This window comes from Pimephales promelas, chromosome 23, assembly GCF_988280905.1.
Source record: "Pimephales promelas chromosome 23, fPimPro1.hap1.1, whole genome shotgun sequence".
Taxonomy (NCBI): Eukaryota; Metazoa; Chordata; class Actinopteri; order Cypriniformes; family Leuciscidae; genus Pimephales; species Pimephales promelas.
In genome coordinates, this window is record NC_142791.1 from 990761 (window position 1) to 1004190 (window position 13430).

General features: G+C 37.6%; 1 protein-coding gene and 1 long non-coding RNA gene across 2 annotated transcripts in view; one reads left to right on the forward strand and one right to left on the reverse strand.

Annotated features, from left to right (window-relative positions):
• The window catches only part of LOC120481873 (uncharacterized), a 77046-nt gene that overhangs the window by 13938 nt on the left and 49678 nt on the right, over positions 1-13430 (forward strand). The window lies entirely within an intron of this gene.
• bhlha9 (basic helix-loop-helix family, member a9) lies at positions 9891-10646 on the reverse strand. Its single transcript, XM_039675725.2, has one exon. It carries the CDS (start codon positions 10644-10646, stop codon positions 9891-9893), a length of 756 nt encoding a protein of 251 aa, XP_039531659.2.

The following is a 13430-nucleotide window of genomic DNA, read 5'->3' on the forward strand; positions in this document are numbered from 1 at the left end:
AATCTGAAAACTGTTTTAACTGGGAGCAATGGCGATTTGCAGAAGGAAGGACACAGGATACAGTAACCGTGTTTCGTTTCCCTCTCAAGAAGGTTTCACATCAAACGCCTCATTAGGGCTTCTGAGAAAGGAATCAATGCATTAGACCTTTTGTGTTGTTTACTGGGAGCATGTTGTCGATAAAAGAGCAATTGTTGTAGATTCATGAATAAGCTGTGGACATAAATGTTCTAATCAATGCAGAATGTTCTTTTTAGGAAAGATACAAGCATCGCTTTGGACAAGCTTTTAGCTCTTTACCAAAACCTAGAGCTCTGCATGCAAAGAGCATCAAAAGCTTGAATCAATACAAGCACAAGAGGAACAATGCAATATATAAATATACACAGATTTGAACTTTTAAAAAGAAATAATTATATGGATCCCTTGAAGATCCACACACACACACACACAGATTATTGTGCAATCTCTAGCTTCTTACCCTAACCCCATACTCATCACAACCTACCATCTATAACTTATCCCTAAATCCAAGTCTTTACTCGCGAACAGGCCTTTAAAGAGGTCTCAGAAAGTGATGACCAGCCAACATGTCCTCCCTTTACTCTCTTTGTCCTCACTCAGATGGTCTAAAACTCAAACTGGTCCTCACAGTTATACAAGAACACACACACACACACACACACACACACTGTCTACATTTTTTCATTTGATGAGTTAATGTTGTGGAAATGCTAATCATACCTCACGGTGGTAAACTTGTCTTAATGATACAAGCGTTTCTCTCCGGGCTCTAATTAAAAGGCCATCGTATCTGCTTCATTAGTGTAAGGCAGAAATGAGGTAACTGATATGTCACTCTTGGATTATTAGGAAGCTGGGAAGAACATTAGAGGTCTTGGCTTTATGCCTTCAGCATCCGCCAGATGTCATACACACTTCTCTAATGATGGCTGCAAACATCTCTATGATGAAATTCTGAGTTGCTGTATGTCTGACATGTTTAACACTGAATGGAGATTAACTAAGAAATAAAATTTAATCCAAGCAATGTGTACAGTACATACACATATTGGGATTTTATATATATATATATATATATATATATATATATATACATATATATTATATATATATATATGTATGTATGTATATATGAGTGTGCGTGCAGATTTATAGGGATATATATATATATATATATATATATATATATATGAGTGAGTGCATATTTATAGGGGTTTAAATAAATATATATATATATATATATATGTATATATGTGAGTGAGTGCATATTTATAGGGGTTTAAATAAATAAATATATATATATGTATATATGTGAGTGTGTGCATATTTATAGGGGTATATACACTCACCGGCCACTTTATTAGGTACACCTGTCCAACTGCTCGTTAACACTTAATTTCTAAGCAGCCAATCACATGGCGGCAACTCAGTGCATTTAGGCATGTAGACATGGTCAAGACAATCTCCTGCAGTTCAAACCGAGCATCAGTATGGGGAAGAAAGGTGATTTGAGTGACTTTGAACGTGGCATGATTGTTGGTGCCAGAAGGGCTGGTCTGAGTATTTCAGAAACTGCTAATCTACTGGGATTTTCACGCACAACCATCTCTAGGGTTTACAGAGAATGGTCCGAAAAAGAAAAAACATCCAGTGAGCGGCAGTTCTGTGGGCGGAAATGCCTTGTTGATGCCAGAGGTCAGAGGAGAATGGCCAGACTGGTTCGAGCTGATAGAAGGGCAACAGTGACTCAAATAACCACCCGTTACAACCAAGGTGGGCAGAAGAGCATCTCTGAACGCACAGTACGTCAAACTTTGAGGCAGATGGGCTACAGCAGCGGAAGACCACACCGGGTGCCACTCCTTTCAGCTAAGAACAGGAAACTGAGGCTACAATTTGCACAAGCTCATCGAAATTGGACAATAGAAGATTGGAAAAACGTTGCCTGGTCTGATGAGTCTCGATTTCTGCTGCGACATTCGGATGGTAGGGTCAGAATTTGGCGTCTACAACATGAAAGCATGGATCCATCCTGCCTTGTATCAACGGTTCAGGCTGGTGGTGGTGGTGTCATGGTGTGGGGAATATTTTCTTGGCACTCTTTGGGCCCCTTGGTACCAATTGAGCATCGTTGCAACGCCACAGCCTACCTGAGTATTGTTGCTGACCATGTCCATCCCTTTATGACCACAATGTACCCAACTTCTGATGGCTACTTTCAGCAGGATAATGCGCCATGTCATAAAGCTGGAATCATCTCAGACTGGTTTCTTGAACATGACAATGAGTTCGCTGTACTCAAATTGCCTCCACAGTCACCAGATCTCAATCCAATAGAGCATCTTTGGGATGTGGTGGAACGGGAGATTCGCATCATGGATGTGCAGCCGACAAATCTGCGGCAACTGTGTGATGCCATCATGTCAATATGGACCAAACTCCCTGAGGAATGCTTCCAGCACCTTGTTGAATCTATGCCACGAAGAATTGAGGCAGTTCTGAAGGCAAAAGGGGGTCCAACCCGTTACTAGCATGGGGTACCTAATAAAGTGGCCGGTGAGTGTATATGAGTGAGTGCATATTTATAGGGATATATATATATATATATATATATATATATATATATATATATATATATGAAGAGTTCAGATGCAAAAGCCTCTAAATGCCATTTGAAATTTTCTTCTTTAATGATGATTTTTATCAAACTTGTATATTTAAGTTCAGTAATTTCACTTAAATAACAATTAATAGGTAATTATCATTGCCATTTAAGTTAAATTACTGAACTTAAATATACAAGTTTGATAAAATCATCATTAAAGAAGAAAATTTCAAATGGCATTTAGAGGCTTTTGCATCTGAACTCTTCATATATACAGTATATATGCACTCACTCATATATATATATATATATATATATATCCCTATAAATATGCACGCACACTCTTATTTACATATATATATATATATATATATATATATATATATATATATATATTTATACCCCTATAAATATGCACTCACTCATATATATATATATATCCCTATCAATATGCATGCACACACCCACACACACACACTATATATATATATATATATATATGTATGAGTGTGCGTGCGTGTGTGCGTGCATATTTACAGGGATATAAATACGAGTGTGCGTGCATATTTATATATATATACACCGACACACTCTATATATATATATATATATATATAGAGTGTGTGGGTGTGTGCATGCATATTGATAGGGATATATATATATATATATATATATATATATATATATATATATGAGTGTGCGTGCATATAGGGATATATATATTGATGAGTGTGTGTGCACATGTATAGGGATACAGTATATGAACACAAAATAAAAAAAAAATAGCTTTTATTACATTCCTTCCTCAGTTAATCTCCATTCAGTGTTAATCATTGAGATACAGATATATGAGAGCATCTGTTCTTTGTGTTGAGTCTTTAAATTTTCCCACAGTGGCAAAGCTGCTCTTCTTTTGAGAAGCTCTCTTCTAGTGAAAAAGTTTCTCAAATGTTGTTTTTCAGTCCAGAGGTAATCCGTCTTTTCTGACACTGACTCGGTTTACCTGTAATCTTATCAGTCCTTTTTTCCCTTCAATTTCATTTGGTCTTTGACTTTCAATTTTACTGACTCATAAAAATGTCCTGATTAGTTTAGTGAATTTGATTAACCCGAGCACAAGCCTGAGCCAGTTTCTTTCATATTGCACTTGTGCTGCAAGGATTGCTAATAAATGTTTTAGCGACATTCTCAGAAAAAGGTAGCATTCGTGTTGTATATGATCCCCTGCTCGTGTAATTAATGTGATTCTGAATCTGAATATATTCATAATTGATTGATTTGAATTCCCGAATGGTGGTCTTCAAGTGTTGGTTGGTTTCTGCCTTGGTACTTTGAGGCCGAGAAAATATGAAAGTTCAGCAGGAACCTTTCCAAAAGAAATGATAAAAATATTTAATTTAATTTCCTGAGAATGACCCTTTCATAAGACCTGCTGTGAAACGAACCTCCTGCGCTGTATGAGCCAGAAGATGTGTCAGAGATGAGATGTTAATAAGTGTGTCTCTGTAATTAGACTCTGACCGCATCCACAGACTCGGTTTAATTAACGTTTGAATGAGAAGTTTGGCATCACTTTTGATACCCAACGTGGCTCTTTAGCATTTCAAACATTTAATAAAGGTTATTCAGACAGAGAGCATGGTTTAATGTGAATTCTTGGAAATATGTTTTCAGTTTAGTGTTTTGACATTCAAGCAACTCGTTTAAGCGTTTAAGAGCCTGACAGGGTACTTGATGGTGCCAAAGAGTTTATTTTATGAACTAAAAAACTAGATACATGTGAGACTCGTAACTTATCCAGAGCACCATCTGAACGAGTTATTTGTTCTTCTGTAAATCTGTAATCAGCATTCAAAATAAGCGTTCTTCAAGTGATTGACCTGGTAAGAGTTGAATCCTTGAATGTAAAATTACTATAAGACAGCAATTATGATTACCTAATAGAGCAGATGGCTTTTTACTGTTTTCTATATTGAATGCACATACACGGATAATTTTCTTTAATGGTTATGTGATAATAATACTCTACTGCTGGGATCTGGATGTTTGAATGTGCAAGGCTTGCACTAATGTCTCTGATGAGTGAGATTTGCATGTTAACATCAGATTGATTCATTAACTGATGCTCACGCTGATGGGAATCTCTCTCCACGGGTCTATTCTCGCTCCACGTCAAGCCATTCGCTGGTGCGAGACGAGCAATGCATACAGAGGGAATCTCGAGAGTTTGTAGCCTGATATATTTATGTTGGTGATTACGTTTTTATGGCCTGTTTTATTGAATTACACATTATTGACACTATAAGCCCCCTGATGTGGGAATTTCCTTAATTTGTGCCATAAGTCTCTGTGATGAGAAGCTGAAGGTTTAAAATAATTGTATTTACAAAAACAACAATGAATCTTTAAAACCCTTATATATATATATGAAGAGTTCAGATGCAAAAGCCTCTAAGTGCCAGTTTTCTAGAATGATCATTTTTTATCAAGCTTGTATATATAAGTTCAGTGATTTCACTTAAATGGCAATGATAATTACCTATTAATTGTTATTTAAGTGAAATTACTGAACTTAAATATACAAGTTTGATAAAAATCATCATTAAAGTAGAAAATTTCTAATGGCATTTAGAGGCTTTTGCATCTGAACTCTTCATATATATATATATATATATACATACACCGAATGGGCAGCAGTCTGCATTAAAAATAATTTGTAAAGAACCCTCGACTACAAACTCAAGATACCTTTGAGACTGAACTGAGAAGATACACGAAGAGTTTATGTATAAAAGTTTATGTTGGGGTCTTTCTGAGGAAAGGGGCGATGATGTGGGGAAAAAAGTGAAATATGATGAAAGAGAGAAGGAGAGACTAGACATGGACTGAACTTGAGGAGCTGAATTTCTCATAATCCCTGAATGAGCAAATTCAACAGAGCAGAAATCACTTCAGAGATCAGATCTTGCACTTCCCAGGCCTGACACTCAAAGCTGTGTTAACCGCTGACATTTAACTCAATATGATAGATAACTGCATAAAATGCTCAGGGGATTGTGGAAAATCCTGGTTTTGTCTGACTGTGGTGAGATTATTGCATCCCAAGAGCTCTATAATTGTTGGAGAAAACTATTTGTAGCTCAATTGCAGTTGCTCGGTCGGTGGGCACAAGCCTGACATCTTTGCTCACGGACAATTATTTTTGAAACCAATCACCTAAGCCAGAAATGTAAATTAATTTCATATATTCTGACAGTGGTATATATATATATATATATATATATATATATATATATTTGTAAGATTTTTCGATCCTCACCGACCTCGTCGTTTAATTGATAGTGCATGTCCTCGGCTCTCCTTGCTTTGTCGCCGGTGTTCTGTCGATTTTTGCTGCCTTGTCGAAAAATGCTACTGTGTAGCGTGAATTGATCACAGAATGCCGATTAAAGTCGTTTGAAATACAAATATAATACAATTCTAAGTTATGAGTAGCTATACTGTAGACGACTATTTTTACTTTTAAAACGGTGTGAAAAGTAAAAATTATCATAAAATATATTCATCTTTGACTTGTCAAAGTACACCTTTCCTCATAGTAACTGAAAATTTCAGTTATTCTTTTTCAGCTGGCTGACCGTACAAATATTCATATGGTAGAAAGCATTTTTTAAAGGGAAATTATATATTATAACAGGAAAATGTACCTTTTGTAAAAAAAGAAAAAAAAAATCTGAGTCTGCACATGCGCATAACCGGTAAGTAGCAAATCTCAATGGGTAGCATGAATTGTCAGAACACCCTGCGGCTGCGGTGTGACACTGGTGGCTGGTGTTGCCAGATTGGGTGTTTTTTCGCTACATTTTAAGGCATGTTTACATGTGTTTTCGCCTGGAAGGCTCTATAGAAATCTGGCACCCTACTTTACGAAGTTATACTGACGGAGAGCGCACGTTCACACAGATACTAGAATGAACGTGTTCACAGTAATGTTCATCAGGCAGTAATACAGTTTATTTTGTTCATTGAACGCATTCAGGCACAATACTGGGGAAGAGACACGTCTGCAGCGGGCCATAACAGTGCAGAAACGCGTTGGAGTTAGCGTGTATTGGCTAGCTACAGGACAGGTGCGTGCAATGACGTGCGGGTCGGATATATGTGACCTGGCCGTTCAGATTGAAGTCGCATTTAAAAAGATCGGATGCATATCGGATTTGCACCACATACCCAAGTGGCCTGGGTCGCATTTGAAAAGATCGGATCTGTGTCGTTCAGACTGTCATGAAAAAATCAGATACAGGTCGCATAGGGGCAAAAAAATCGCAATTAGGTCGTTTCAGCCTGCAGTGTGAACGGAGCCTTAATCACATGCCTCTTTCTGGTCCCAAACCAAATCTGTGTGCATGAAAGTGCCAGAACGGTCATATCTGTGAACTCTACCACACTTTGACCACCAGCAGCGTCAGCCTTTGTTTGTGTGCGTGTGTCTTCCATCATTAACAAACAGTAGAGAGGCTGCAGGTGAGTCATCTGCCCTCTCTCTTTCTCTCATGTGCTCAGAGTCTTGGCATGTGCTACTCGGCACATTCTCCTGTCAACAGTATTATACCCACCGCAGACGTCATGGGGGTGCGGACCGGCCCGACCCGACCCGGCTCATGAAGTTTATGAGTGAGAGGTGTTATTGTGCCATGGATGACTCAATGCATTCAAATCTCTGGATTACAAATGCTCATACGCTCATTCTTTTGTCTGAGCTGCACTAGAGCCCTTATTGACTCTTCCTGGTTGTATTGTAATGATTTATTGATGCTCGTTATTTTTATTTTTATTTTTTACACGTTATCATACAAGTTTGCTAAGAAGTATTTCCCACTTAAGCAAGGCTGTATTTGACTCTGGTTGGCAAATCTATAGACGACTGGTGGGAGTGGCCTTGGACAGCTAAATGCCCAGTGCATTATGGGTGTTGACGTTTTCCTATTTGGTCCTTTCCTCTGGTCAGGTAGCACCGATTTCAAAACTTTCTCTGCTTTCTAGTGTATAGGCAAAACTTTTTTTTTTGTTCTGCTAAAACCCTAAGATCAATATCAATAATACTTAATAAAGTTTATTAACACAAAAACTATTTCTTCTTGTATAAAAAAGCAAAAAATAAAGGTTACAGTCAAGCACTTACAATGCAAGTGATTGTGACCAAGCTTATCATAATTCATAAAAATATGTTTTTGTGGTAGGCTAATCAGCATCAGTGCTGTCGTTTAAGATGAATATGTATTGAACCTGCAACCTGGAATTTTTATTGTTTATTTTCCACCTGGGGTCAAGGAAACAAATTCCAGATATTGTTTTTGTGTACAAGTCCTGCCATTGTCCAGTTTGCACAAATAATGTGCTGCCATCTAGTGCCCAAATGCTTTCATTGCACAACTGCTACTATTTAAACTGTTTACAGATCTTCATCTGACAAATGCATAGAATCAAATGAGCCATGTCCGGATTGACGGGAAAGTTTTGCTCACATGTAATCCTGCTGATGTGTTCAAATGAAGCCTGACTGGCCCACTGCCACAGCAGGCCGAACCACAGACATGTCGTCACCGTCACTCAACACATTCATTGTCAATGTCACTCAGCACATCGTTGTGAGTCAGGGATTTCCATGATTCATGTCTGTAGATGAAATAAGAGGAAGACAATAAATCCCTCCCCCTCAGCCCTGTTTGTGTATCTCCGATTGGACACACCTGCTGGTCTCCCGAAAGTCCCAATGCATGATACGGCCCACGGGGCAGCCGGAAAGAGACCAAAGGGGATTTCCTCTCTATCTCCGTCTCTCTCCATAGGTAGAGCTTGCACTTCCTTCCTGTGAGGTCATAAATCTGTCCACAAGCACATGCTAATGGTCTAATATTAACAGTGTTTAGATTCATCTACTCACCTGAGGGTCCCATCATGCACTCATATTTCAAAAATCATATTCAAACGTTTAACTTCACTGTTCCTCACTGGTGGAATGATCTTTCCAACCATACCCGAACAAACCAGGCCCCATGAGCATTCAATTAAATTACTATTTTTTATTTTTATTTAACAGGTATAATGGGCCATCCACACGGTTGACCCATAATTAGATACTGAGCTTTTAAAAAAAGGATATGGCTGTGTTAAAACATGAATAGATAAAGTATCACAAGTGTCTAAAAAATACTTTGAAAATAACAGTAAGTTTCACTGTTGCAGAATTTTGCATACCTAAAATATCTGGGTAAAAAAAATTAAATATATAAATAATTAAAAAAAATATATATAAACACACTGTTAAAAAAATTATATTTATTTATTTATATATATTTAAATTATATTTATATATATATTTAAGTTATTAAAATAACATTTATACTATATTATTTATTTTAAATATATTTTTTAAATATTATAAACTTGTTATATATTTATAGTTTGTACTATATATTTTTACTTTTACAAATAATACTTTTCATTTACTAGCATATACCATGATTTTTTTTTTTGCCTTTTAGCGATTTTAGTGGATTAGTAAAATAATTTTATGTTGATGCACTCTCTATATTTTAAACATATTTGTAATATATTTAATATCATTTGACTTTTCCACTTGTTTCTGTTCTAGCCTGTACTAATATACTAAGCTTGTTCATTTTAAGCTTGTTACTTCTTCTCGTTAGTATTCTTCTCATTACATGCTTTTTTTTAAGCATTAATTGATTTGTTGTATTCCTCGTTTTTACGAATGCAAAGTCAACTCAAGCCATTTGAGATCATAAGTAATGTGGTTCAAATCATTTTGCTTAATAGTTACTGGCTAATGTGCACATATACTTGTTCAGACACAGACATGAATGAGATTTCTGTTGACTTTTGCTACAGAATGTCATCCTGTTATGAAAAGAATGAGCATTTAGCTCAGTTTTCCCAGAAATTAATAGAAGGGAACACAGACACACACACATCTGCAAACCTACCTAAACATTCTCTAAATTCTTAATCTTGAAAAAGAGTCAGCGTGTTACTATTCTGCATATTTTATTACGAAAATGAAATGCAAATTTAAAAAAAAGAATTTTTACAAACTTTTTAAAAGCATTATTTTTGCAAACAACATTAATTTTTCATTATATATCATTTTCTCTTAATGCAATTAACATTTATATGTACAGTGAGCACAGAAATGCACCTGTTTCCAGGTGATGCCGTTGACCGTTCTCGTGAGTGTGTGTCACAGTGTGTTGTAGCCGTGTTGAGGCCCAGCGTCCTGTAGGTAACCCATGTGCCAGGGCAGGAGCGTGTCCCCGTAATTGTCCATATGATTCGGGCCACAAGAGCCCCAAACCCCTGGCTGATACGCCCCGACATCCCCTCTCCGTCCGTACCTGGGTGGGTTCGCCACGCTGCAAGGTGGGTACAGCTGGGCGTCAGCTGAGAAACACGGGTAGTGAGGAGACGGCGGGCAAGCAGGGCCCGTAATCACGTGCTGCTCGGAGGACAGTCTGTGCAATGGGTTTTGGAGGTGGTGGGTGAGCGGCTGATGCCAGGATAGGAAGCTTTGCGATGGCGACGGCTCCGGACCGTGACAGTCGAGGTGGCCGCAGGGCTTCCCTGAACTCGCCGGTGGGTTGTTGGTGAGAAACACAGACAAAGCAGAGATTCGATTGATGGCTCTCTGGAGCGTGGCGATCTTCGACAGACGTTTCCCGCCCAGGTCATGATGCAAAGCCACTCGGAGCGCGTTGAAGGCCTGGTTGTAATCCATGATGCGTTTCCTCTCTCTCACGTTGGCCGCCACTCTGCGTGCTTTGGAGCGCACCGGCCTGCTGCGTTTCTTGCTCTGTCTCTCGTCCAGCTCGCCGAGGGTGGCGTTGGGGTAACACCCGGTCAGGCTGCTGCCGTCGCTGCTGTCCTCCTCGGAGAACTCGGAGCCGGTGAAGCTTCCTCTGCTCGCCATGGAGAACCCGCAGACTGTTTCCAGTGTCATCGTTCATTCACACACTCCTCTGATGCCTCTCGACAGGTCGGGCCTCTCTTTAAAGCGCCTCGTTTAGGAGTCACATGGTACAGTCACCTATAAGAAATGCTGGTGTTTATGAGCTCCCCAAGGCAAATTCAGCGACTCCCTCCTCAGACACGCCTTCTGCTGCAAGATCTGCACAACCACGTCGTACAGGCCATGGAAGGAAGAGTCAGACAAATAAAAACACAGACACTGAGGATGTTTTAGATATGCAGCTCATAAACTTGAGGAAAAAGTGATTTTTCATTCCAAGACCACTGTCGTCAGAGATAAGGAATGAGCTTTTGGTGCCTTTGAGTGAGGACAAGTTGACCTTGAACTTTGGATGGACAAAGTGCTGGCACAGATATTGCCAAGCAATGTGACATCTAATAGCTAGACAGCTAGACTTTTGCACCAACGCTTTTAGTGGATGGATGTACATGTTGTTTATTATGTAATGACATCGATTTATATGGTAAGGTCATTTATTTATACAACGTATTGACCGAAACATGCAACAACATTTATACAGTGTAAAACATATATCTACAATTCTCACCAAGCAAACAAGCGACCAACACCATAGCAGTTAGAGTTGCACAGAAAAGCCAGATGAGTTTTTTAAAGAGATTTAAAGGATATCATCAATGAGGAGGCAGGCAAACTATTCTAGAGCCAACCCTGAAAAACAACGACCACCCCAAAATTTAGGCTTTGGGACAGTTAAGAGTTTCTGGTCAGAAATGTAATCTATTATGTATCTTACATGCACTCTAAAAATACTGGGATGTTTTAAGCCAAATTTGGCCCAATATGGACAAACCCAAAAGTTGGGGTAAAAATGTAATGTAAAAATTTAACGCAATGGCTGGGTTTGTCCATATTTGACCCATCCATAAGTTGGGTTGAAACAACCAAGCATTTTTTAGAGTGTAAAAAAATATATATATTTTTTTTAATTCTTAATTTAAGAATTAAAAAAAAGAATTTAAAAAAATATATTTATAGACTCTAAAAAATGCTTGGTTGTTTCAACCCAACTTTGGGTCAAATATGGACAAACCCAAAAGTTGGGGGTAAAAATGTAATGTAAAAATTTAACCCAATGGCTGGGTTTGTCCATATTTGACCCATCCATAAGTTGGGTTAAAAAAACAACCAAGCATTTTTTAGAGTGTATAAATATAATTTTTTTTTTTAATTCTTAATTTAAGAATAAAAAAAAAGAATTAAAAAAAATATATTTATAGACTCTAAAAAATGCTTGGTTGTTTCAACCCAACTTTGGGTCAAATATGGACAAACCCAAAAGTTGGGGGTAAAAATGTAATGTAAAAATTTAACCCAATGGCTGGGTTTGTCCATATTTGACCCAAAGTTGGGTTGAAACAACCAAGCATTTTTTAGAGTGTATAAATATTATTATTTTTTAATTCTTAATGTGTTTGTTTTTTGCATATGCTGTATATGTGTGTTGTTATAATTCATAAAGTTCGTAAAGTAACACATTAGCTACTTTTAAATTCACAACAATGTCGGAGCTACTTTTTCCAAATAAGTAACGCAAGTTATTTTGTTTTCCCAGTTATTGACTGACATGACATGTTGAGAGAAATCATAAGTGCAGAGGCGTTGTGTTCGCTTATTGAAATGTGAAGTTGAAAACATGCATTTACTCGTCTCACTTGCACAAAAACAGATTAATATTCCTTAAAAAAAATGCAAACTCTCTTTAGTATTAACCAATGTCTTGGCTGCTGACCTTTGATGACCCAATTCAACAGTATACTAATAAGCTAAAAATGACTTTAGATAAACATACAAAAAAGTGTTTTATTGAAAGGTTTGTCCCTGTACTGTACAGGTGTGCTGTATATTCTCATTCATTTCACTTTTGGTGTGAAAAGGCCTTTACATTTGCCAATGATAGAACTTTTTTTTTATTAAAAAAGCAAGCAAGCCCAGCCCATGTAAGAACATACACGTAACACATTGCTCTTTTTAGGGAGTAACACAATATTGTAGCACGATACTTTTAAAAATAACTTTCCCCAACACTGATTAAATACATAAATGTTAGTAAAATAACAATTATACATTAAATAATTATGCATATATGATTGAAATTATTTTTGTTTAAAAGTTTATATATGCATAAGTGTTTTATATTGCATACCACTATTGTTAATTTACTCTGTTTTATTTTGTGCCAACTAAATACTCATGATTTTTAGCACTTTGTGTTCGTTCTAATGGCTGAACGTGTGCTATAGTCTTCAAGGGCAACGTCTCGGTGTGTCTTGTGATTAATTACATGGGTAGTTCAATCTAAATTTGTCTGTTAGTGCTCATGACAAATTGTGCATTGATCAAATAACTAGTATTTTGTGGATTTCCTCTCATGTGTGAAGGACTTGCGATCCATTATTTACATTTGTCCACGGATACAATTATCATCTGCAGTGTGCGATCTCAGCGCTGTGTTGGTGCTGGGCCTTGTGGGCCATATAATTTGAGTGTCTTTGTAACAAACCATAAATCAAGCCCGAACAGCACCCGAGGACAAGAACAGAAAGACACTCGGACTTCAAAGCCTGCGAAAAGAGAGCAGGTATTTGACAATTATAACATGGCTTGAGCAGCACAACACACTGTGGTTAGCGCTGACAGGGGGAACGCATATTTTGTTTGGTTTTGATAGATTGCATGATGGTCATGTTTCTGGTTGTGCAATGAGGAATCTGTTCTGTATCTCTACAGATCTTT